The sequence below is a fragment of the Vespula vulgaris genome, chromosome 21 (genome assembly GCF_905475345.1).
Source record: "Vespula vulgaris chromosome 21, iyVesVulg1.1, whole genome shotgun sequence".
Lineage (NCBI taxonomy): Eukaryota > Metazoa > Arthropoda > Insecta > Hymenoptera > Vespidae > Vespula > Vespula vulgaris.
In genome coordinates this window covers 715,683-743,109 of record NC_066606.1, presented here as the reverse complement: position 1 = coordinate 743,109, position 27,427 = coordinate 715,683, and the positions used below count along the sequence as shown (strand labels likewise).

General features: G+C 34.5%; 1 protein-coding gene and 2 long non-coding RNA genes across 7 annotated transcripts; 2 read left to right on the top strand and 1 right to left on the bottom strand.

Annotated features, from left to right (window-relative positions):
• Window positions 1-714: 714 nt before the first annotated feature.
• Window positions 715-10,814, top strand: LOC127071455 (uncharacterized). Of its 2 annotated transcripts, none has more exons than XM_051010754.1 (7): window positions 715-815; window positions 8,073-8,210; window positions 8,285-8,492; window positions 8,632-8,965; window positions 9,042-9,336; window positions 9,881-10,427; window positions 10,661-10,814. In XM_051010754.1, the coding sequence occupies exons 2-7, from the start codon at window positions 8,094-8,096 to the stop codon at window positions 10,777-10,779; spliced, it is 1,620 nt and encodes a 539-aa protein (XP_050866711.1). In that variant the 5' UTR covers window positions 715-815; window positions 8,073-8,093; the 3' UTR covers window positions 10,780-10,814. The 2 variants fall into 2 exon arrangements, with proteins under 2 accessions (XP_050866711.1, XP_050866710.1); XM_051010753.1 differs by lacking the exon at window positions 715-815 and adding an exon at window positions 6,816-7,167.
• A 3,491-nt stretch (window positions 10,815-14,305) lies between these two features.
• Window positions 14,306-22,576, bottom strand: LOC127071456 (uncharacterized). Of its 4 annotated transcripts, none has more exons than XR_007785073.1 (3): window positions 22,435-22,576; window positions 21,782-22,043; window positions 14,306-20,442 (listed from the first exon to the last, which is right to left on the bottom strand). It is a non-coding gene; the product is annotated as an uncharacterized LOC127071456 (long non-coding RNA). The 4 variants fall into 4 exon arrangements; XR_007785072.1 differs by lacking the exon at window positions 14,306-20,442 and adding an exon at window positions 21,311-21,714; XR_007785071.1 differs by lacking the exon at window positions 14,306-20,442 and having other exon boundaries at window positions 21,311-21,853; window positions 21,932-22,043.
• Window positions 22,577-22,587: 11 nt separating this feature from the next.
• On the top strand, window positions 22,588-25,058 carry LOC127071457 (uncharacterized). Its single transcript, XR_007785074.1, has 4 exons — window positions 22,588-22,851; window positions 22,963-23,223; window positions 23,297-23,389; window positions 23,506-25,058. It is a non-coding gene; the product is annotated as an uncharacterized LOC127071457 (long non-coding RNA).
• The last annotated feature ends 2,369 nt before the right edge of the window (window positions 25,059-27,427 follow it).

Genomic DNA, 27,427 nt, shown 5'->3' with positions numbered 1-27,427 from the left:
TTAAGAAAAGCACGGATAAGAAGAAGAAAAGCAAAATCAGAAATGACTTAATTTAAGTAGAAATTAAGTCACCGGCTGGAGCGACTTTAAACGTTTCTAGTATGTGCAATTGTGTTTCCTGGCATACTTATGTAGGTATTCCGTAGCTTTAAGGATCGCGAAACGAGTTAAGCCGAGGTAAGCTTGCTCGGAAGCGAGAATGTGATCTTCTCAGGCTGGCGTATAGCTACTTCATACCAAAAGTATTCGGCATATTCTACCCTGAAGTATGCCACCGGTATCAGAGGTTTGTGGACTGTAACAAAGCAAGCCCTACGGGCATCGAATCTATGTTAAAGCCTTGGCATTCACAGCGAAAACGCGTCACGGAGAGACGAGACCTCGCTGTTTCTTCTAATAATTCTCTAATCTTATGATAACGATATTTCATATTTAATTCGTTCGAAGGAAAATTGTCGATTAATTAATATAATTACAGTTATAACGGTTTTTAACAAAATCGATACATAAAACGTGTGTATTTACATGCGCAGTAATGCGTAAAATATTATTTTATGAATACGTATAAAAAAGAAAAGGAAAAAACTTTTAAATATTACCGTTATCTGTATACTTTAAGGTCACTTAGAAGAAAGAAGTAAAGCTACTGATAACATTTTATCAATATTTGTGTAGATTTCAATACTTTTTAAGCGGAATTACATTTTAGTTTGCTTTCAACGTTCGAACAATAATGATTCTCGGAATATGTTAATATCGATATTATTTAAAAAATTCGAAAGCAAGACGTAAAACTAGAAAATCCTAAAAACAAGGTAATTCTCTTTCGATTCATACTAACTTTTCTTATTTAATACGTTATTAACGACAAATTAATTTTGCATTACAATAGAAAAATCTGCTTTATTTCTAATAAATTTTTATTCTTAACAAATTTTATTTTCAATCTCGTCGATCAATGTCAACCGAACGTATAATATCGGATTGGTCGATAAGTAATGTCAGAATTTTCAGTGAAAAGTATTACTATTGTTTATTTACAATTAGATATGAAATATTTTGACAATATTTATCGGTCAATCCAATCGTTAAATATCGCCGACAAAAGACGATAATAAATTCAGAAAAAAAAACCTTAGTCAAATGATGGAATGCAATTATTTAATAGAAAGAGAAGATCATTGTTGTTAATCGCAGATTTTTCTTCCGAGACATGAAAAAGGAAAGAAAAAAGAAAAAAAGAAAAAAAATATGAAAGTAGAAGAATTAGAAAAAGAGAAAAGTTCAAAAGAGAAAGAAAAAAAAAATAGAAAAAAGATGTAGGAAAAAGCATTGACAGAATTTGCGAACAATTCTCGGACCATCGTAGAAGTCGTAGTTTCGTTCCTGAAATAGTCCGAGGGCCACTGTCCGTGGCATCGAACATTGTGCCAGGAGGTTGGTACACGCGTAAATACAATAAAGGAGAGAGGAGACCGTACCTGCGTGCTTTTTACACATATACTCGGATATATAGACACTTATATACATGCCTATCTACCTATCTACCTACCTACCTACCTATCTACCTACATACATACCTACACGGACGAGTACTTACTTACTTGTACCCATACACGAAGAAATGTACACATAGCAGGAACGATGACAGCGGTGCGGTAAGCCGTGGCATCCCTCCTTTACGGGGGCAAAACAATTTCTCTGCATACTTTAGCCGACAACGGCCCCTCTCTGCCATTCGCACCACGCGTACAATGCAACAGCCGTTTCTGGTGCTCGCGCGAGTACGCCCCTACCTTCTCCACTTTGTCGCCTCATGTGCACGGTAATATATACGTCTTTCTCATTCTCTTTCTCTATCTCTCTATATGCCTATGTATACGCGAACTTGTGTGCTCTTTTCTACGTTGCTTTTTATGATATACATACGTATAGGTAGGTACGAAATCTCTTTCTCCGATTTATGCATTCATCCATTCGCTGCATTCTCTTCTCTCTCTCTCTCTTTGTTTCTCTCTCTTGCTTTACCTCTTGATCTCTCTATCTTTTCCTATCTTTCATTTCTTCTCTTTCTCTCAGGAGACTACGCTCGATAGGACAATTGCACCGCTTTACACAGCATTCGCTCATTGTCTCCCCTCCATCGAATCTTCTTTCACCAATTTCCCTTCCTTCCCTATCCCAGCTCCTCCTCTCAGCTCATCTCATCACCACGCTTTCTCGTACAGCACGGACTTCATTAATATTCGGCTTAATTACTCCGTTACCGAAGAGGTACGTTGTTTAAAAGGGACACGAAGTATAGATCGCACTAGCGATTATGAGAATTGCATTTGATGAGGATTAATTCGTTCGTTTTGTTCGTGAAAATGATAAAGTAATTGATGAGATGAATTATTACCAAGGCTATTTTAAACGTATGGAGCCATCGGTCCATTTATTGTTTGAATTATTAACGAGTTAACAAGAACTATATCATAGTAAAGAATATAATATACATATATGCATATATATATATATATATATATATATATATATATATATATTATAGTTCAGTTATTCATTAAATTAACGACGAAGGTATGCCGAACTCAATGAATTTTCCCTTCGACCATTCCTCTTCTATTTCCACCTTCTCTTCATTATCTTATTTCTCGGTCTACCTAGCATCGTTCCCTCTTTATCTCTTGTGACTGACAATCCTACGTACCTAGTAATAACGCCAAGAATCTAATTACCGAATCACAAAACGTCGTGCAGGAACAAGCGGCTTAAAAAAGTCACTTAATGCTTGATGGCACGAGAATGGTAACGCATAGTATAATACTAATATGCCTTCAGCGAAGGGAGCTTCGTATAATACTATTACAGAATTCCGAGTGACAGGAATTCTACTATTTCAACCAGAATGCCGGCTCCGTTGCTTTGTGACTTGTTACAGTTTCGGCCACACGTCATTCCTTTGAAAAAAATGCGTTATCCGACAAGACAAGAGCCTGCGCATTTTTCTTTCTCTTTTCAAGCATACCCGTTTACGCTAATTCTATTCCGCTTTTTTTTATTTATTTTCCTTACGGAAGAAAAAAAAGTAATTCTAAAATTTATGTAATTACTTTACTCGCGAAAACGAAAAAGAAAAAAGAAGAGAGAACGAAGGAACGACGATGCATCTCGGTTCGTCTAATAAATCGCGTAAGTCTGATAAGTCTAATAAGTCGCTCTAATATATCTCACTATCGTTGACAAATAAAATATGCCAAAGAAACTGTGTAAAGAGGAGACGATTCTTAAATTCATTCGTTTAAAGTATCCGATGGAATTAGAATAGTTTTTATTTTTTTTTTTATTAGCATCGTTACCGTCCCACAATATTTTCGTTCTAAATAAAAACGCGAATTTATATTCTATAGAGTTTTAATCATTCTGAAACTATATTTTGTAATCCTCCTTGATGGTCACCGACGATAAGCATATAACTTTAATGCGATTTTTCCTTGATGAAGATTCGTACATTCCACGAGCGAGTTGCATTACCGTTGAAGAACGTTTACGAAGGCTGAATGAAATTAAACAGAAGTTGTAAGAACTAGAACAGAAATAAAATAGATAAACAGTCTCGGCAAATAATGATAAGAAAGAGAGAGAGAGAGGGGGGAAAAAAAGAAAAAGAAACTACGAATGCTTTAAATTCAAGTTTTAGCGATTTTTGAATAAAATGAATTTTCATTAAATTTTCCATCAATCACAAAAGCTTAAATATATTTGATGGGTAGTTTTTGACCCGTAATAATCCGGAACGTGGTTATGTTGAAATAACGATGCTGACGAATTTCTACGTTAGCGAAAATATGGGATTGCGTTTATTGAGAAAGGTAGGAAAAGCTCGGACGGAAATGTGAAAACTGACGAGTACGAGAAAATCGTACGACCCGTTTCTCGAAACATCCTGCCAATTATCGTAACTAGGACCATTATGCGGACCAAATGCATCTAATCTACTCGGTTTCATTCAACATTTTTTAACATCAATATACTACAATCTTCGTACTATAATAAAAAATTCGTTGATATTTCACCAAAAACGTTTTTATCTAATCTATTTATTTGATTAATCTTATCTAAGTTATCGAAAAAGTTATAAATCATGCTATGGATTTTTTAATATTCATGCACGAACGATAGATAAAACACGGTGATATTTTCCTCGTATTTGTAAGTAAATACCTTTAGATAAGAGTACGACCTGAACAGAGAGAGAAAGAGAAACAGAGAGAAAGAAAGAAAGATGGATAGATTGAAAGGAGAATTAAAGCACTCGCTAAGGTAGGAATTTCCTAAACAATACCAATCGGCGAGGCAACGTTCGTCCACGCTTGAAAAAGCATCGCCGAGGGCGACGTCGTCGGTGTTATTTATTGCTCGGGCCGATGAGTGTCATTTAAAATTTCGATATAAATTAATTTAAGGGGCAAAGGGGTTTCCACGAGCGTGAGAAAGAAAGAGAGAGAGAGAGAGAGAGAGAGAAAGAGAAAGAGAAAGAGGGAGAAGGTTGGAGTGGGACGGGGCGTAATGGCTCGGAAAATGAAGTTCTTGTAGCCTGCCGAGAGAGAATCTCGCCTCCCTTTCCCACTCTCTTTCTCTCTCATCCTCCGACCCTTTCGCCCTCTTCCTCCGGTAAACCACCCCCTCTCACACTCTCTCTCTCTCTCTCTTTCTCTCTCCTTCTCCCGTTTAGCCCCTTCGCTTCCAACCTTCAACTCACTTCCCCTTCTCCTTGATACCTCGAAAAGCCCCTCACTCCGAAGCTCCACCTTCGTTTCCATCTCCACCTCGGCGACTTCTCCGTCGCTCCTCACGCAGAAACTCAACATAGCCTGCTGAAATATCCTTTCGCCCCTCTCTGTCTCTCTCCCTCTCTCTCTATTTCATTCCCTCTTTCACCCTTCCATCCACGCCCAAGCACTCCGCTTTCGCCATTATCTTAAGTAAACAGACTACCTGCGCGCTCGAGAATTCCAGATAAAGTCACATGTTATCAAAATTTTGAACCTCTCTCTCTCTCTGTTTGTCTCTCTCTGTCTCTCTCTCTCTCTCTTTCATATCATCGAAGCATCCTTTATAGAGAGAGAGAGAGAGAAGGAAAGAGGCCATCGTTAATTCCGTTAAGTCGTAGCCGCGCATTAATACGCAACGAAGAGGAGAAGTTACGAAATCGCTCGATTCTGCGAACGCGGATGATGATACCGGTGAAGAACGCGGATCGTATACCAGCTGCGGCTCTGACGGATATGCCTGAAGACTCTGAGATATAGCTCAGAATCTGTTCTGGAAACGATTAAGATACAAGCGCGTACAGTCCGTACTTATTTCTCTTTCGTATGAGTAATTAACTAAACAACGTGCGACTCATTTATCTGCTTTTCCCAATATATGCTAAATCTTTCTTTTCTTTTTCTCTCTCCCGTTCTTCCAATAGAACGCTTTACAAAATCGATTAATTGATTTTTATTATCAACACCAGTTAAGTTTAATAGGAAAACAAAATTCGTTTATATAAGATTAATCGCGGATGAATACGATAATTAAATGTAATAATTTCGATAGAAGTGACAATAGGAATTATGCCACAATAGTATCCAATTAATTTTCCCGGAGCAACCGCACGGTGTCACAATATATTTCATAATACGCATTGTCTATCGCGATGGCGAGGAAAAGGTCTAAAACGACTGTTACAAATAGTCTTTATATCCCACTGCGAAAAAAAAGAAAAGAGACAGCGTTTAAACTCTTTCACCAGAATACGAGTAATGGTTCGGCGAGACTTTTATCATTTATGCAGAGACAAAATCCAACTGCTGAGCTGAAAGGTACCGTGGAAGCTTTATATAAAAAGGAGCCCTGTCTCCTCCCCTCTCCTCTCTCTCCCTCTCTCTCTCTCTCTCTCACTCTAGTTCTACGACTAAAGCCGAGACTCTGACACCTTCTCAACCCCATCCACTTCTCTTCATCCTCTCTTCACCCTCCCTTATACCTCCGCAGTCAGCCAGCTCGGTAGCTCGGTCTATTCGGTCATAAGTATTCCAGGGGTGTCTAGGCACGTCGCATGAAACCAAGAATCGCCGGTATGCGATTCGCGTGTCCCAGTATGGCCGGCTACAATCAGAGTGGCACGCGGTTCCATCCCCGGACGACTCTGGTCAACCCTTCTATCCGTACGGGGCCACTTCCGCGTACACGTCGAGACTAGAAGCCAGCTCCAGAAGAGCGAATCTCCAGCACTTCAGTGATTCCCTCCAATGCATTCCCATCCCCTTTCTTCCTTCCTTCCTTCCGTCCTTCCATCCATCCATCCATCCATCCATCCATCCATCCATCCATCCTTCCTTCCTTCCTTCCTTCCTTCCTTCCTTCCTTCCTTCCTTCCTTCCTTCCTTCCTTCCTTCCTTCCTTCCTTCCTTCCTTCCTTCCTTCCTTCCCTCCTTCCTTCTTTCCTTACTTCCTTCCTGACTACATCGTGACGACATCTACGCGGATGTTTGTCTCGGATATCCTTGAAACACTCTGATGTACATTCTATCAGCTATGATCCAACATGGAAGACTCAAGCATGTTCATGAAATTCCATGAAGATTCTGATCGGTAAATTATTTATATACTCTTGAAAATGACGTTTGATAAAATATACTTGAAAATATACTTTCTTATTTATTTATGAACGTTTGTACGAATTTCTAAAGGGATAAGAACTTAGGAACGATCGATGCTTTTGTTGTGTGTATAGAGATCAGTGGATACGATTCATTGTATACGAATCACGAATCATAAAATTCAGTTCTCTCGTCATCTATGGTGACCGATCTATATAAGTTATATTTATACAAAGTATTTTTTTATTTACTTTTTCTGACTCGTAGATATGATGGGAGATACGCGACTGTGCAAAGAAAAGGAATAGCTATCTATAGAATTAGATACTTTACTATTCGTCAGTCAATTCTCACAGCTGTTATATTGAACAGGCCCGTTAGATATTTTCTTACTATCTACAAAGTAAGATTTAAATACAGACTTCACTTTATTTTCAAATATACGATCATCATAGAATTGACTAATCGTGGGCCCAAAGGAACATTCAATCCACAGATATCTTTCATTTGAGTACACGTATGTATGTATTTATGTATATATGTTTGCATCTATATGTGTGTATATATATACATTGTAAGAACATACACCAGCATGAACCGTGAATTTCCAAATCGGATTGACAAAAGCTTTCAAGTTTCCTCTACCTTGGAATCCTTGGAAACGAAATCAAAACGTTGTAACGACTCCTAGAAATGTGTTGTTACATATCTTATCGGTAATAGCATCGTTACTCACTAATGTCTTTAGTTATTCAGATAGATACCAATAGACCTGAAGGCATTGTTAAATTCTATAGGCTCTCATGCTGGATTTGATCCTTTGAAACAATTGGTTTCTGTGATCCTAAACCATTGAACAATGTTCTACTGCAGAGATATAAGAGTTCTTGAATATTATTTGGCTCTTACCAAATTTAAATTCTTTAAAAATGTTACAGCTTTTTAAGTTTTAAAAAAAGTTTTAAATTCTGACTCGTAGTAGTTATTAAATTAATGATTTAACAAAATTATATTGGCATTTGTATTATTAAAGAATATATATCGTTCGGCATGACAAAAAAAAATCTCATTAATATTGTAATTCCTAAAAATAGAAAGCAATCGATTAAAGCCAAAAATAATTATGCGAATTTTGATAGATATTCTGAAAATCAAATTGATTCATTTATTTGACCGAACTTCAGTGTATTTGAACAGCTGTGGAAACGTTATCACAAGGTTACTACTGTCATTAGTATCGATTAATCAACAGATAGGGTTTGTACGCGAACCCAGCTGACAGTGACAGCGTTACTACCATTACTAAGCTACACTTTTGAAAACTATGTGATAATGATTACCTTGTCTATTTAAATGCTACTACGAATGATTTCGAGATTTTATTAACTCCACAAAATTAATTTTATCGATTAATTGTTGCAGAGTAACAATAATTCGAAAGAAATGTCTAATAAAGCAAGAATAATCAAAGGCCCACCCGACGAAAAGGTAGTGCTAGACTGTTCAGTAGGACAATATTTCTTAGAATGCTTGCGAAAACATTCTAATCGTATTTTTGAGGTATGCAAGAAAATTTTATTAATTGATTGAATGAATGAGTCTGAAGGAATTTTGTGTTTAATTACGTCTTACAGATTGACGCCGAAACTGGACAATTTCAAACGAATGGGGACATATTGGAAAAAAGTGTCAAACTCGCCGAGATTTTAAAGAGACGTAACATAAAAGTGGAAGACAAGATATCTATTGTTGCGGAAAATCATCGCAATTGGTTTGTAGCAGCATTGGCAGGCATATATGTCGGGGCGGTGATAGCACCTTTGAATCCTTCGTATACGGAATGTTCGTAGCAAATTTCCTATAGCGATATTATTTTTTTCTTTAACAATGATAATTCTTTTTACACATTCACACATAACTGAAGTAATTTATTATGCACAAACTATTTACAAAAAGCGTCTTTGTATAATTTGTTATCTAGTTGAGATGAAACACATACTGAACATTTCAAAGCCACGAATTATCTTCGTATCACGACGAAGCGAAAAACTGTATAGTGAAGTAATAGCTAATCTATCTTGGGAGATAGAATTGATCGAATTAGACGATGAAGCACTTACGAGTAACATGCCTACGCTAAAAAGTTTGTTGGAAACGACAGACTGTTACATAGATTCTTATCGATACACTCCTGTTGATATCGGTGATAATAAGAAACGACCAATTCTCATTTTGTGCTCAAGCGGTACTACGGGCTTGCCAAAAGGCGTTATGTTATCTCATCAGAATCTGTTAAACTTCTCACGGAATGGAAGGTAAATATACAATTTATTGTAAAATAAAAAGAAAGCTACAAAATGAATAAGTTTGAATAATCGTTATCAATTTCAGTAAATCCGATTATATAGATATAACGCAAGACGATAGGATATTATTGTTCCTCCCATTCTATCACGGTTATGCCTTTGGTATGTTATCAATTGCAATAGTATCTGGATCCACAATAGTCCGGATTACCAATTTCTCAGCAGAACTTTTGTTCACTTCGATCGAAAGATATCGCATCACTTTTCTACCTATCGTGCCGCCGGTGCTGATTATTCTTGCAAAACACCCGGCGGTTCCTAGCTACGATTTTCGAAGCGTGAATAAAGTCTTGTGTGGAGCAGCACCGTTACCAAAGGAGGTAAGTTACGTTTTCCGAGTAACTCGCGTTAGGTCCGATAAGTTATCGATACGAAAAATAAAATAAAAAGGGAGCGAGAAAGAGAGAGAGAGAGAGAGGGAAGGAGGGGAAAGGGAAGGAACTTGAGTGCTAAGTGCCAAAGTCGGTCTTTTACTTTGCTCCACGAAGGGAGTCGAAGTCGAGACGCGGAAAAGTGAACAAAGAACACCGTTTCTCGTTTTCACGAGCGAAAAGGAGGAAATAAAATGGCACCCAATGGGAAAAGACGTTTACCGTGTCTCACGATTACATCTGTAGATTGATCAAACGTTTCTTAATTTCTAATAAATTTTCTAGTTTTATACAATCTCATCTCTGTACTCTTTATATCGATAAGTACTATGAGTATACGTAGCTATGTAGTTACAATATTTTCTTTTTATCCAATTTACGTACAATTACTACAAAAAATTATTATAGAACATTTTATAAAATTGACCTACTTTTAAGATATCCTAGAAAGTCCTTTTAAAATGATACAAACTCGATCTCGATATATTTTTAGTTGCTGGTGGAAGCAAAGAAAAGGCTGCACGTAAAATCTATTATTAATGGTTATGGCATGACAGAGCTTTCGATAGTGATCGGACTTAGCGACAAGTCCGGAGAGAACGACAATGCTATCAGTAAGCTTATGCCCGGTGTACAGTGTAAGATAATCAACCCCGAGACATTCGAGACTTTAGGACCGATGCAACCGGGCGAGTTGTGCATCAAAGGCGAGCATATCCTAATGTTAGGATACTACGGTAATCGCAAGGCGACCGACGAAACAATCGATAAGGATGGTTGGCTTCATACGGGTGACGTCTGTCTTTACGACGAGTCTAGCAAGTTGTTCATCGTCGATCGACTAAAGGAACTCATTAAGTATAAAGGTTATCAAGTCTCGCCGGTCGAGATCGAAGTTCTCTTACTTTCTCATCCTGCTGTTAAGGATGCTGCTGTCGCTGGTAAACCTGATGAAAATTCCGGTGAACTACCAATGGCTTTCATCGTGAAGCAACCTAATTCGAAAGTCAGCGCTGAAGATATTGGAGACTACGTTAAAGGTACGTTCCTCATTTTTTTATCAATTTTTACTTCGTTAATTATCTTTTTAATTTATATTATTAAAAAAAATGTTAATAATTACTGCTTATCTTACAAGCATTCTATATTTAAAGGATGGATATAATTTGTATTATCTAGCAATAAGTTATCGTATCGATTTATTTCTTAAATTTTCTTCGTATCGAATTTTCTTCGTTTTCGTGTTGATCGAGCTGTTAAATATGATTTACAGGACAAATGTCGTCGCAAAAGTGGCTGAGAGGTGGCGTACGTTTTATCGATGTCATTCCTAGGAATTCGACTGGAAAGATCATGCGACGCGAACTTCGAAATTTAGCGTCTAATTTGTAAAGAATAAACTTCGCCGTGCGAAATTTTTTTTTCTACTCGATCGTGAATTTATTCTATTTAATCTTTAATTTTTTTGTTATTTCTACTATCTCTAATATAAAAAGTGCAATAATCACTAGTGATAATGTTACAGTTTCATGCAATATGAAATAAAATGGCGATACCTGTTGCATCGTTCGACACAAATACGTCACTCAAAATGCAATTACATATATATGTGTGTATATATATATATGCCATAAATATACTGCAATATTATTAGATCTATGTTTATAATCTATATCTATATGATTAACAATAGGAGAGAAACACGATCATGAGCACAGAATGTTATTAACTCGGAAAAAATATTCCTTGTTTGAAGTTAATTGAAGAAAAAGATGGCATATAATTGGATGTTGTTCCACATCTCATTATGATCTCTTCGAATCGATAACATCCATAGAAATACTATATATAGATTATATATAATTTAACGATCGATGTTATTAAAGATAAATTTATCATTGAAAAATAAATATATATTACGTTGGAAGAAAAATTCATATTCCAATAAGCGACGTACGAGCTACTTTCGTTCCAACCCGATATATATTCTTCACAATTTTAACAACGCTATATTTTTATCCTAGGAAAAACTTACGGAACAAATTCGTCGATAATGATTTTTCAACTTTACGAAGTCAAAGGAGGATCTTATTACCTTCGTTAACAAAAAGATGAGAAGCAAATTGCAACATCGATTCAAACGAAATTAACATTGTCCACTATCGGAGAAATTTAAATTTCACAGGAGAGACTGAGCTACGAGCACACCCATAGGTGTACTTATATACGCGTATGAACATACAATACATACGTTCATCGTCTCTGCATTCGTGCTTCGCGTTCCTGTTGATTTAATTACAACGATAGCCCTCTGACAAATCTAATTGACGTGCATCAATTATTTGGCGAACGAAGGCCGTTTAACTCCCTTTACAACTTGGCAGTGACCGCGGTTTCACGATAATTCCATTTTTCATGGTGCTTTCCTAACGAACTTCCACGGTGATTATGGAAATAGGCATCTCTACATTTTCGACGATTCTCTCGCAAAGTAACAGGTTAGACGTAACAAGAATAAATAAAATACCTCGTCTTTCTAATTATACCAAAGCGTTAAGGGGAACCAATTACATTTGTCTCTGTGCTATTCTCTCTATCACGATTGTACACGGTTGACTCGGTATTAATTCAATTAACGGAATAGCTTCGTACATCTGATGAGACTATATCTTGTACGTCAGATCAGATTAAATAGAATCTAATTAATATACATCACGATCGAATACAATAGACACAATTTTAATTCAATTAGGAAAACTACTGTGAGTCGTAGGTTTGCTATTAGAAAATCTACATATCTGAATCGATCGATTTAATTATTACATACAGAAAATATTTCGAAATTAATGAGATCGTCTCATAAATACTTTTATTTCGTCACAATGTCCTACGAAAAGACTTCAACGTGTAGGAACGTGTAGAAGCGGAAGCACGATCAGCGTACGGTACAATTAAACGCAAAATTAAATTACAATTAGCCATACGTCCACTACGCTCCTATCTGGCAGGGATGAATGGGCGAGAGGGAAGGGGTATTAAAAGGGGAAGAGAGAAATAGATAGATAGAGAGAGAGAGAGAGAGGGAGGGAGAGAGAGGAAGAGATAGAGAAGGTGAGTGGTCGAGAAGAGAAGGGAATATTCGAGGAATTAATTCGAAGCAGACGCGGAAACGACGTCGATGCGTGGCTCAAAATCAACATTAACGCCGGTTCGCGAATGTGTAACGATCGAGACAACGAAAGCAACGACGATTACGAGAACGATCGATCGATCCATCGATCCGTCCATTTGTTTGGTAGATCGGAACGATCTACTCCCACCTAACCATTCGTGACACGCATCGAGGACGGCCACTTAAACCGGCGCTCGATCGACTACCGATTTAGAGGGATACAAAACGGGGCTGCTATGAGATACGTGTTAGTGCTAGTGCATTCGTAATGGGGTAGTGACGTATGAACATATGTATGTATGTAGGTATGTGTAGTAGGTGGACCGTAGATAGCCAAGACTATCGGGCATAACGCGCATAATAACGTGCTAGCGAAGCCTTCGTAAAATGAGATACCGTGAAAGCGGGGAAGGAATCGTTACAGGATGGATACCAAACGGTAAAAGAGAACCTGCGAAGGGTAGAGAGGAGAAAGCAAAAGATCGAAAGAGAGAGAGAGAGAGAGAGAAACAGAGAGAGAGAGAGAGAAAGAGAAAGAGAAGGACAGCCTATCGCTCGACTGGAGATCCAATACAATGCGAACTATTGTACCCACGTTCGCCATCCACTCCAATTCCTAGGGTAGAGATATGCAGCCAGGCTCGAGCCTGCACTTTGTACGGCGCTTAAACGTGTATACCAGCGCACACATTTGCTCAAGTTTCGGTGTGTGTGAGAGAGAGAGAGAGAGACCAAGTGCTGCCTAGAGTAGAAAGGTGAGAAGAATGAGAGAGCATGAGAAAGATAGAGAGAGAAGGAGAGAGAGATAGAAGATATGTATGGGGTAAGGCAAGACAAAGTGGAGCTAAAAGAGGAAAGAGAGAAAGAGAGATAGAATGGTGCTCGTATTAACTCACCTCTCATTCTTATTTTCTCTCCCGAACACTTCGCAGCCTCCAAGAAACGTGCCACACCTCCTAATCCCTTTCATCCATTTTCTATAACTTCACGCAATTTCACAGACTTGTGCCGCGTTAGCTTCGTTTCCTTCGCGTTAAAGAAACGTACGTAGTACGATCACGTACCGGACCTTGTCATATCGGTATTTCAAAAGGGTCATTCCATATGAAATCGATCACTTTTTAGAGTAACTTTCCGGATTTCGTTCAAAATAAAATATGTTTTAGTTTTAACCTTTACTAGTAGTACGTAAAAAAATTTCTTAATAATATAAAAAATGATCAAAGTTGTATTAAAAAAATGTTTCTATAGAAATTAATTTATATCCCTTAGAAATCTTTCAGAATTTTTCCATAGGTTTAAATAACTATGTAGTGTAATAAAAATAACACATATTTGCAAGAAAACATTTTTGAAAAATTAAGTTTAGAAACTTGGCGAAGTGTTACTCGTTAGCTCGATAGTACTTACGTTACGTGATATAGATAATGATAAATCGCAAGTAATACCGATTTCCTATGTCTCGCCATATGGAGGTTGCTGCATATAGAGAACCATGGTTTAAGATTACATGTGTCAGATTACATGTTATAGATTACATGTCGCGTTTAATGAGCCTTCCTTCGACTTGGTCAAAGTCGATCGAAAATCTATCAACCACAGCTTTGCCCTTTCCCATCTATGAGAGGAAACTTTTATCAAATATTTCTCAAAAAATGCAAAACTCTTAAATACTCTCAAACAATTTGTTAAACATAAATTATACATCCTACGATTCGTCGGCAGCGTTCGTCGTAATGAAATTAATTAAGTTAATAATTTTTATTCGGTAATGATCTACAAGAAAATGATCGCGCAGAAGAGCGGAGTATGTTGTCGCGTGCAGACTTCGTGTTATATTGAGAGAAGTATTATTCTACCAATCCACTACAACAAGGTCGATCGCATCGTTTTTTTGTTTATGTTTTGTTTACGTTTTCGAGTGAAAGCGAATTTCCTGGAACATACACAAAATATATTAATCACCCGTGATTATGACGACATCGTGAATTTCATAAAAACTTGTTGTTAATAGCGTTCATTGAGCGGAACTAGCGCCCATTCCAATTGCCGAAATTTGTCACGTGTGCGAAGACCACGAAAGTGCACGCGGGAAAATTCGAACTCGTGCAATTACGAATTTTGATATCAAATCGAATACTACTTCTTCGTTTATACTGCACTCTGATTTAATTTTTTTTTTTTTTCAATAAAAAAGTAATGTCAATCGATACGTTTCCTTTCATTCTTTCGAATTAAAATTAACAAGAAACAAATCGTTTCGAGCGAGCGCAATCTCATTTTTCTTAAAAGATATCTATAGAGACAAAAAGATAGAGAGAAAAAGAGAAATTATGTACACGTTGATCTACTCGGAACGATCATCATCTTGAAACTTTCCCATCTACATACAAAATATATTTACATTATACATATATCGTCGTTTATATTGTTTTGAATAAATGATAGTGTCGGTAAACGTACCAAGGCCATCGTCATCGTCGTTGTCGTCGTCGTCGTCGGCCGAATGGAAAATCAAAGTCTTACAGGACGTAAAATCGAATCGATATATCACCTGGGACCGATCGTCTGTTTATTATAATGAACGAGCTCGCCTGTATATCCGACGGAGGATGCAAGCGTCGAGTGATATGGTGGAGAAGCGGATAGCAGATACGAGGTGGAGGAAATCGCTAGCATGCGGAGGGCGAACAGATGAGGAGGTGGAGTTAGGAGGTGGGGTGGAGGACGCGTTTACGTGCGCCAGACATCCGATGATGCATAGTTGCTGTTGACATGCTGGAACGTCAGGCTCACATGACCTCTCGAGCGCAGCCATTATCCGCAAAGCGACCCCCGAATTGGGACAATAACCGCTTCGTGGAGTCGTGTAATAATTATTGGCTGGCTTTGGGAGCTACCCCCGCGGCGTTATCGTCACGAGCATTTTGCCTCGTTAACTGCCGAATAATAGCTCGACACTAAACGTGCGCTCGCGTGCACGAGCGCATGAGCGAACTCGACTCTCTTTCCCCTTGTTGTGTCACGTTACGTTGTGTTGTTTTGTGTTATATAAACGTCGCTTATTCTCCTCTCCTCTCTCTCTCTCTCTCTCTCTCTCTCTCTCTATCTATCTTTCTTTCTTTTGTTCATTTTCTACGACCACAGAAAGAGTAGCGCGTGAAACTATTATTGAAATTAGCATTCTGGAAACGGAACTACGCTTCCCATAATTCTTTAGCAATCGCACGCTACTAACCGCGCCCTTCTTCGTCGATTTATGCGACGTGGAAACTCGTTCGCCCTCCTCCCTAAGGTACATATACATCCGGAATTAAAACGAAAGCAAGAACGACTCTACGAGCGTACAAACTCCAAGTTGTAAGTTAATTAGCTACTACGATGCCGACGGTAACCGTGTCTTTTCGTCTCGCTTGCGAAGAACAAAAGCGAGAACTATTACACAAAAGCGAGAGTGACGTTTAATCGTATATCATCCTTATATTATTTCGATTCCAAGATTTCACAGCCGAGTCATAAATCCAGTATATGGCTATTACGGTTATGTTTCGTTTCAACCCCCGTCCCCATAGATCAACACATACGCGTAGCTCACCCCCAAGCTTGGGACTTTCTTTCGATAGCTTTTCATCGTTATCGTTATTATTATTATTGTTGTTATTATTATTATTATTATTATTATTATTATTATTATTATTATTACTATTACTATCATCATCATTATTATTGTTCTTTATGTTTTTTCGACGATTCGCGCATAACATTGTTAGGCGCATCGTTACAAATTCACTGACCGCGCAACTTTGAAATGGACTCCCGATATATGTACATATACGTGTATACAGGGAGGAAATAGTCGCATTGTAAGCGTTCGTAACTGCTCATTACTTGTTTCGCGAGACTGCAGGCTACTGCAAATTTTGGAAAGCTTTCGTGAAAAATTACCACGGATATCGTACACGCCTGTCTAAAGCCAATAAAACTGGCTTCTACATTTCATGGCACGACATGCGAAATTAGTCGTAACGGTCAGCTCGAACCTATCGAGCGTACTCCCTGCATACCTGAAAATATGAAAAGAATTTCATGTATTTTAGAAATTTACAAGCTTCGCGCTATCATATTTCATAGTATTAAAATTAATCTTATTACAACTACAAATTATGAAGTAATTAGTACAGAGAATTGTTAGCTAATCCCGTCACGGTAATAACGTGAGTTCACACAGGTTGATTCATATTATTTCAATAAGCGACATGCTACGTATTTCTATATTCCTAATTACTTTAAAGCGAATCAGCTTTCGCTACGAACTTGATTTTACTACAAAAGATACTCTAAATTATATAGAATAACCACGGCGATATCATGTAATACGGCAACACGTTCATATCCTTTCAAATTTATATATTTATGGTGATCGCAATCCGTAATCCGCCGAGTATCGTAACAGATATATTAATTCGTACCATGTTGTTCGGATATTTCATGTCGTATACAATTTTTTATTTATTATTCTTCGATAAACTCTTTTAATGTCCTTAGGAAGTGTAAAGTTCAGCGAGGGAAAATAATTTCGAGCAACGGGATATCCACGTTTACGATTGGTACAACCGGAAAGTTGTAATATTATATTTTAATATTAACACGATTAATCGAAACTCATAAATCCACGTTCATTAAATATTAAGCAGTTTTTTACTTTGGCACGCACTAATCCACGATGTTACTATTTTTAACAATATTCGCGAAACGTTTATCGAATTTGGGATTGGATAAAAATCAATTTGAGAATATACTCGAATACAGTTTATCATCCCTCGATAAAGGCACTTCCCTCCGGGCACCGATCGTTTTCCAATCGCCGATCGTACTCATTGATGATCTAATTAAACCTCGCACCGAAATTCCAGGCATTCCTCGTATAATCGACTTAATCATTTACGTGCCACGTTGTACGGTACTTAACTGCAAAATGAATCTCTTAAAAGTTTCAATTGTCTTTGTGTATCAGTAGATGTGCCTCGAATGTGGATATACAAATACGTAAGTTGAATGTATTTATACATCCGTTAGTCTTCCCTTGTTTATGCGTATCATGAATATGCATTTATTTTAGAGGGTGGCCGAAGCAATGAACCTCTAAGATATATACCTTCCTACATACGAGAATATTTATACGGCGGAAAACGTGAACTAATTAAATTACTCGCGGGCAGATGAAGATTGATGACTGTAGTCTTATACGTACTTAAAATATATGAGATAATGAAAGACGATCCAGTCGTGCGTTTACGATCGCGATCCGACGCCAGAAATCTTGCACGAGAATTCGTATTATTGCATTACGAAGAAACAAATAAACGGATCAAATATTGCCGCAAATTCGTACGATTTATCACAGATATATGACCTATTTGATTTTTAAAAACCAATAAATTTTCTGACAGGCTAAATCGAAGATAAATGTAAAATTTATCTATATAGCATCTAGTTTATTTAACTCGGTTGGCGTCAATCACTGGACATATTCATGATTGTCAGCTTGACGATATAACAAAGCTCGTATCTCTGTCGAATGGCGATATATGTAGATTCTGTTCGATTAAAAAAAAATATATATATACATATAAGAACTATTATATATTTTTTTTTTCATTACGAACAATACAAAGCTCTGAGAGTCGCAACAATATTGCTGTATCAACGTATGCTCGACAAAAAAAAATAGCGACGCGTATTGTTGAATGGACATCGATAATGAAAAGCTTAAAACGAATAAATCTTCGTTATACGATCGATCATTCACAAAATAAAGAAAAGAAAGAATTCTAATATTTGAAAAGTCGTTTGGGACTTCCACGTAGTTTCAAGACATCTAACGATAGATCGTAGATTTAACGATATTACATATGTTTGGAATCGTGACCGTACCGACTTGCTTTAAGTGAAACTTCATGTGCGTGTACTGCCAGACGATTTATCGGTATCAAAAATAAAATAGACCATGAAGGAAGTAGCTTTAAATCGTGTGTGTGAGTATATATACTATATATACTACATGTTTGTATATTTCCTATATATATAAGAAAGGTAAAGTGCCAACCGGTGGTAAATGTAATAATGATTTAGAAGTTCCGTCGCATTTTCACCACGATCCTTCATCCTATTCGATATAGCGGGTGTTTTATTTAGAATATAACGAATGCTTGAACTTGAAGAATACGTGACTCCGCTTTCTCATATAATCATGCTCCGAAGATTTACTCAATTTGCTGATATTTGTCAAAGAAGACTAAAACACCTAACGCGTCCTCATTTGTTCGTCATTCGTTTCTTTTTTCTTTGCATCTACAGTATACATCGTTAAAATTTCGTTTGTGTGCGTCCTTATTCTTTTGTATACTTTGACCGTTCGTTCGTTTGAGAGATTGCAAGCATGGACATTTTCGAGAGATCGAAACGTTAAATAATTGCATGGATTGCAAAAAAAAGGGGAGGAATATTTTCCCAAGAGATTGTCGAAAATCCACTTTTGTTCACCAGCGGCGATGAACGCGTACTTCGACCGATTCTGTTAATCGAGATCATTTAATTTCACGGTGCATGCAGTGACACGTTAGTTCCTACGGTAACAGTAGTGAATAGCGAGGACGGACGACGGACGACGGACGGACGATGGACGGACGGACCGACGGACCGAAGAATGGACGGATAGACGGACGGACGGACGAGCGAACGGACGGACGAGTGGACGAACGGACGGACGGATGAACGAACAGACAGACAGGATGAATGTACGGACAGACGGACAGATCTATATGCAGGAGAGACTAATCTAACTGTGGTGGTACTAGGAGGACTCAATTTAGATAAGTTCGATGTACTTCCGTCTCACGGAACGTTCCATTTACACCTATATGACGCACTACGTCGAGAAACTTATAACGACGCACGAGTCAAACGTTATATCGATTATAAACAAGCTTGACTCATTTAACATATTCGTTTTCAGATTTCGACGAGGACGATCAACTCGCCCGTTCGCCGATTTAATTGAGGCCGTCCAAAGATTGACAGGCCTTAACGAAAATTGACAGATCAAGAATGGGATTGATCGCAAACGTCCTGTACTACTGGCAGATATAGTAAATGTCGATGAATCCTTGCTTGATACAGTGTGTTAAACAATCCGGTTTCGGGACTCGTATGAGAATTTCGGTGACAGTAATAGAATGCTATATTAGCTTCGAAATTCATTGGATAGGCGTTGGTTCGTATTATTTGAACCTCTTTTGTTTTACTTTTTTACAATCGTAGAATATTCTGTATAAAGTTTCATTTAAGTTAATAGAAAATTTAAACCATGATCGAACAGTACTCTAAAGTTTCTCGTTGAGAAAGATACTCACCCTGTGTTCAATTCCGTAGAGGATATCTGAAATGGATTTCTCCGTAGATCGAAGCATTTCGCCTCAAGAATTTGAACGATTCGATGCGAGGATATTAGACTGCTCACTCTTTTCGATTTAGATACTGATCGTTCGTAAGACTTGAGATGATATCGATGTATGTAATATTTTTATATAAGATATCGCTTATAAATATATGTATACGTTTCTTCGTGTGTGTGTAAATTTGAACAATTGTAAAAAATATAAAGTCGAGTATGTAAAGGTGTTATTCCTCCTATTTATCTTTTTGTAAATCTGTAGAAGGATTGAAGGTATTTTGTATTTCATGTAGGATGTCGGATGCTTGATGAAATACGACGGTATCAACGATGGTGCACACGATATTTGTACTTGTCCGTCATAGAAAAACTCTAATGCACGAAGATTTCCCGAGTGATCCTTGTATTAATCACGATGTATATGTCCCGCCTTTTTACAAACAGAAAATAAATATTAACAAACAAATAATAAATGTAACTCTTATAACGAATAAAAAATTTAAAGGAAAATACAATAAATGTGATTAATTTTCTAATAAAATATTGTCATATGAACAAATCTATACTACGTGTGAGTTGTCTATACTATAGCCAACAGAGTCAACATTTTCATATTTATAAAATTAATTCTTTCTCGATGCATTATTATATACGAAATATATATTAAATAAAGCATATAAATAAAAACATCAAAAACATATTTATATAAATTATAACCATATTCAATTTCGTTAATAATAGCACATTGAACCAATATTTGTACTTTCTTTCATTTATTCTATGACTTTTTAATAAATAATATCGAATAGAACTGATGTAGTCTGTGTAAGAAAATAAGAAGAATAGTATACTATAGATACATACTTGTAAATTATTATAAAATATAAATCATAAAAAGTAGACCATCATAATAATTTCAATATTATGATGTATTTATAATTGTATTCCACTAAATTATGGTGTTTCCTGTATCAGATTTGAGTTTTTTAGGCATAAACGAACAATCTTTCTTTTTTTTTGTAATTTAGCAGTTGGAAGAAGGCTAAAAAATTTGTTATGTTTTAAATTATCTCTAACACCGTATCACTTTTTATAGATTCCTATAAGATGTAATAATTAAATTAAAATAATACATTTGCAATGATTACATACAAATAACATAACTATCATAATTAAGAATTATCATTATACTTTCAACAGAATTTTGAGAGCCAAGATTTTTTTATTAAAATAAAAAACATAAATTTCATAACTTATTATGCAATATATTATTCCTTTAAAGCTAAAATGCCTTGTAATCCAATAGAAACGTTAGGAAAATTTATTTCACTATCCTATAACAATGTCTTACTTTTATCATTACTAAAAATAAAATAGATAATAGATAATACTATAACACACTATACTATAAAAATATAGTGCACAGAATATATAAAATAAAAATATATTTTGGAACCTTTATTGAGAGATTTGTTGTTCTCTTCTAATAATTTTTTATATCTTTTACAATGTATCTGCATCTAATCTTTTTATATAATTTCTTCTATGTTTCTATATTTTATATTTTATAATCTGATTAACTTTGTTCTGCTCTCATCTATACATATTACACGTTTTTGTAAATCTAGTATTTCAAATATTTTCTAATTTACTTTATAATATTTTTTCAATCTTATATGTAATTAATTCTTCTTCCAATTTGCTAAAAGTATATATGTAAATATAAAGTAAAATATCAATATTAATACAATTACTTAAAAATAACGTACTTTCTCTTTTCCAATATTTTGTTTTAAACTGAATTTAATTTTAACCTATCTCCTTATATTTACACATTTTCCCTAGAACAAATAAAGATTAATGATAAGCATTTATGCATATTACTATATCATAGCTATATGTAATAAATATATAACAACCATATCGGTTTTTCACACCATATCGTCTTTTTCCTCGGCAAATATCTAAGTTTACAAATTTTATCCTGCGAAGATGTTTCTTCCATTATACTATCATGGTTTTATATGAGATCTGCAAAGAGAAATATACAAATCGTTATAAAAATTTTGAATAAATAGTATATGAACGAACAAATATGATAAAAAAAGAAAATCGGAAATAACCTAACCTTACATTAAAATTGCAAAGTGAAAGATATAATCGCATATGACAGTATATGAAACACATAATTTAATGACACTAATAAATTGCTACACATTGCAGAAACAATATTCATATTAAATAATTGAATTTAAATAATAAATCGTCCCTATGTGTACAAATAATAATAATGCAATAACATCAAGAATTTCGTGCATTATAATAATGAATTTTATAGATGAAAATCAATAATTAAATTAAGCATACATTATAAATTCTGATTATATGTTACATTTTTATAAATAATCCATACTGTACTTACATAATATATCTGCATTTCCAATATGATAACCAATTCAGCAACTAACCCGACATTCTTCGACTAATGAAAATTATAACTATGAAAATAGAGACGTAGATGGCGGTATGAACTCCTGCGACAATTGCTCCCTCTAGCAATCAAACTACAAAGTTCAATAAGAATACCCGGCATCTTTTAAATCTATCATGGCAGTGATGGAAATTATATTTTTTTTGTATGCGAAAAATCGGAAACCAAAAATATAATAAATATAGTATAAAAGCAGTGGTGATATAAAAAAATTTAGGAAAAAAGTGATATATATATATTATTGAGTATAATTATCATCTCTAAACCAAGTCGGTCAAAAAGATAGTGTGAGTTCTGAGTGGATCGATGATAACCTATCAAGATTTTATCCTACCAAAGAAGATTTATGTAAGTTTTTACTTTATATATTTCTACTTTATATATAATATTAAAGTATTTTTTAACTCTTATATATGAAGTTTACTGAAATGTTTTAACTTCTTGAATTTGGCCATGTAGAAAAATTTTGCAAGAAAGAAGAAAGATGGAACGCTCTATGGAAATAAAGAAGTCTGTTCAAGAGTCATTAATCTTATTCGTAGATATTGCCAAGAAGAGCATATAGCGTTAGACGGAAAATACTACTTTGTAACACGGAAATTAATAACTGCACTGTGTATGAAACGAAAAATACGACCAAAAATAAACTGCAAGTTGGCAATGCTTTAAAGAAAAATATCCTGCAAACAAAATAAAATTCCTAATATGCAATATAAACTGGTAATGTAGAAATGTTTATATTTACGAACTGATTAATCTTAAGCAATAAAATAATTATAACTATTTACTGTAGGATTCCAACATTCTCTGATATTAGATTCTGGATATTAGAAAATTTTCTCGGTGAATTACAGAGGAAAGGGACATTTTTAATGCTGACAAACTGGTACGTACATTCGTACGTTCGTATGTTAGGAATATTCTTAGTGATCTTCCTGAGATGACAAAGATAGCTTAATATAGAGATGATATTACAATGTACACAAAGTCTTATTCTTTCAGAGATGCCAAAGGAAATACTGAGACACGAATAGAAGTAATAAGAAAAAAATCTGTGAAGTCTGTGACAACATCAATCTTCTATAAAAATGGAATTTTTAATATTTACCAAGAGAATCATCACAATTATAAATTGTGACTAAAATAGTACTATAAATAGATCATAGATTAAATTTTAAGAAATACATGGTTATAATTTAAAAAATTGTTTAAAAAACAAGGTGAAACATACACTTTGTTGAGAATACTTGTTAAAGATATCGTTCGTAGATGATCTTAAAATATAATAGAAAAAAAAATTAACAAAATCGGAACATAATTTAAACTAATTAGAATATAATATATTTGTGATTGAAATTTTAGCTATTTATTACTTATCAATTTTTAATTGCATATTATTTGCAATGAAATACATAAGATATAACGTAAAATATAACATAAAAAAATCATAGCAACAATAGTAGAAAGAAAATCTGAAATATGTAGATATGATGACGAACATAAATAAAAAAGAAGATATAGTACCAAAAGGCTCCACCCAAGAGAAATTAGAATAATTAATCTAGAATAATTGTTGAAACTATTATGTACAGCCATACGCTCGATAGTAATCATATTAGATTCCTTGTATTACAAGTAATACCGACCACGTGGAAATTACTGCATTTGAAGATCCATTTATGGACTTCTATACAAAAATCTATTTCTTATAACTGTAAATTTCATTATCGTTTCTGTAAATTTAATTTTCATATATCCTTAACTTAATAAATTCTCTAACTTGTATTAGATTACTTCTATCGAACATGAAAAATGTGAAAGTAAAGAATACAATTATATTGAAATGTGCTTATTCATTTTAAGAAGTTCTATAATGGTTCTTCGATGCAGTCGATGCAAATTCATTTGTTGTTTAAATCGCGAAACGCAAACGAACAAATACTGTTCCTACTTTGCGACTTTTTGTTTTCATTTTAGCGATACAAACATTCGAGTGATCGTTGATATTAGTCGTTTAATAACATTGTTATAATAACATCGTTTTTGTTGATATTAGATGAAAACAATGATTTCGTCTTCAAAATTTAATGATCTCCAAATGTTAAAAAAAATTATTTTATATTTAACGCCTGCTTCGAATAAAATATTAATTTATTATAGTTCGCAAAGTATTAATTTTTAGGTTTTCACGTTTAGAAAGAAAAAATTTCGATATTTGTTCGTCGTTATGCAAAAGGAAACTATTTGCTATGTTTTATCCTTTTCATGATAAACGTTTTAAAATAAGAATAATTATTCTTATACTCAAAAATGAGATATGCAGCAAACTTTAAGAATGTTCGGCAAAACGCTTTATAGTAACGAGTACTTCGCTTGAATGAAACTGTAGCGAACATTGACCTCTGATCAGGGTCGAGAATGCACTCGCCTCTTGTTTTGTTTACCTATTTTCTTACTAAGTTCCCGATACAATACAATATAGAAATACAATACAACTTTATTTCATTATGAATATTATATATATATATATATATATATATATATATATATACATATAATAACTATGACAATGATTTTAATATTGTAATAGATTCTTTAATAAGATAATTTAAGAAAGTGCGTGTACACGTCAAAGTTTATTTTAGTGAATATTTATTGTATACATTTCCTTTGTTATTTTTCTCTTTTCAATTTTTATTTGTACAATTCTTCAGTTGTGATCACGCGGAATGCAATCAGAAGAGTCAGTGTTTGCGCGAAACGTTATATTATTTTTTGAACTGTAAAAAACTAAAATGAATATCGAAATATAGTCACTGCTATACTCTGAATATTTTTTGTTCAGTCAGGTTAGCAAATCGATGCAAATATTCATTTTATAGTTTTATCGAAACAATTTGTTCATCGAGTTGTTAAAGTAATTCGGCGGAAGAGTTAACAATTTAATTAATCAATGGAATCAAGACCACTAATTAGACTGAAGTTAAATATTAAAATTAACGACCAGAACGAACAACTAAAATAAAAAGTAAAATAAAATTTGAAATCAATATCCTGGATCAATAAAACTACAACCAGTATATAAAACATCTATTTCAACAGACAATCTATAATAAAATAAGCGCTACTGTCAATTCTACTCAAGAAAAAAGAAAATAATGATAGAAAGGTCATAGATAGAAACGCAGAAAGTATTGAGGGAGAGAGATAAATGGGATTAATACTGAAGATTAGCGATGAACATTCTAAGTTAGAGAAAAATTAATTTGAAAAAAAAAGAAATTTAATATCAAAAAGTAAGATGATGAAAATATATTGATTATAGATAAGTTGACATTATTATTAATTTATCGTTAGAAAGACCATATCGTGATGATGAATGCGTTAATATGTAATTACTCTTCTCAAAAAAAAAAAAAGAGAAAAAATCAAACGACTTCGTCCAACAAGTGGCCGTTATAATGAAAAGACGACTTTTTGTATTCTAAAATTTATTCATCGCAGGAGATTTATTTTTTTATTTATTTTTTATACGTTAAATTCAGCAAGTAAATTTAACAATAATACATTTAACAAAAACATTATAACTTGTTGTAATAAGAAGAAGATAGCACAGAAAAAAAGAAAAATAGTAAAGGGCCGACTATTCGTATGTTTAGTAGTTTAAAATATCGAGTACTACGTTTGAAAGAACCGATAGTGTCATCTCGGTTCAAGGTCGTCGGCAGACGTACAATGGATTTTTATTTCGTTTACACGCTCTCTCGTGCATTTTAATTTCTTCATTTTATTAGATTCGTAAATACATCTACAAATACTTCGCTATGATAATCTTTTGAATATTGAAATGAAATTAATTCCGTGAGTTAAATGCGACGCTTTTATTAAATTCGATTACATAAAACTCCCATTATAATTATTAAATATTTTAATTTATCGTTATTAAAACATTAATTAATACGATATAACGACATATAAACGATACACGTAATATAATACTGAATGTAATCTGTTTTAAACCAATATTTTATTTTATCTGAAAATTACAGTTTTGATTTATGTAGGATTATTGATTATGAGATGATAATTTGATAATTCAATGTGTAATATTATAGTGTATAACGATGATATCCTACATTGTTTTCATTTCTTTATCTTTATCTAGTAAAAAGACTTTTAATCGAGTGTATTTCAAAATTCTATTATAATTTTATCATGCTATACGATTTTTAAATATAAATACATAATACATATACCGTAACGATATATCATAAATAATTAATACGGTCGAATATCATATAAGAAATTTGAAATGTTAATTCAAGTACCCAAGACCCGATCCAAAGATTATTCCCAAAATCGATCGTTTTATTTACATCGTTCGAGTACCTTTACGATACGATATGTCGTAACGTGATTGAAAAGACTTTTTTTTTAATACGGATGTAGGATCAAAAAGAAGAGAAAAGAGAGAAATCAACAAAGATAGAAGAACGTTGGTGGTATTGAATCTGCGCAAAATCGGAATTTCGTCGAGGGAGGCACCGCTCGGCCTTCTTCTCGCCCTTCAATAAAAATCAATTTTTATAAATAGACTGCGAAAGGATTCTTAGCAAAGTATGGAAAAAGGCTGAGTATTGGCGCGCGATGGATCATATTTTCTAAATGCATATATATCAGCTATCTTTCAATAACTCGAGTGTAAACCATGTAGGAACCGTCGAGTACGAACGGTCGATGACGTGCTTTTTCCACAACGAAAATAACACTATCATTGGACATATTCTTGTTTCGATATACCCATAGCTCTATACATCATACATACATATATATATATATATACACATATATATATACATATATATATATATATACTCTTACAAAGATACGTAGGTAGAAGAATCGAAGGGATCCCGTAAGGTAA

Coding starts and splice junctions, on each gene's coding strand:
- LOC127071455 (XM_051010754.1), top strand. CDS start 8,094: ATGTCTAATAAAGCAAGAATAATCAAAGGCCCACCCGACGAAAAGGTA. Junction 8,493..8,631: donor GAATCCTTCGTATACGGAAT/GTTCGTAGCAAA, acceptor TTTGTTATCTAG/TTGAGATGAAACACATACTG. Junction 10,428..10,660: donor TATTGGAGACTACGTTAAAG/GTACGTTCCTCA, acceptor TATGATTTACAG/GACAAATGTCGTCGCAAAAG.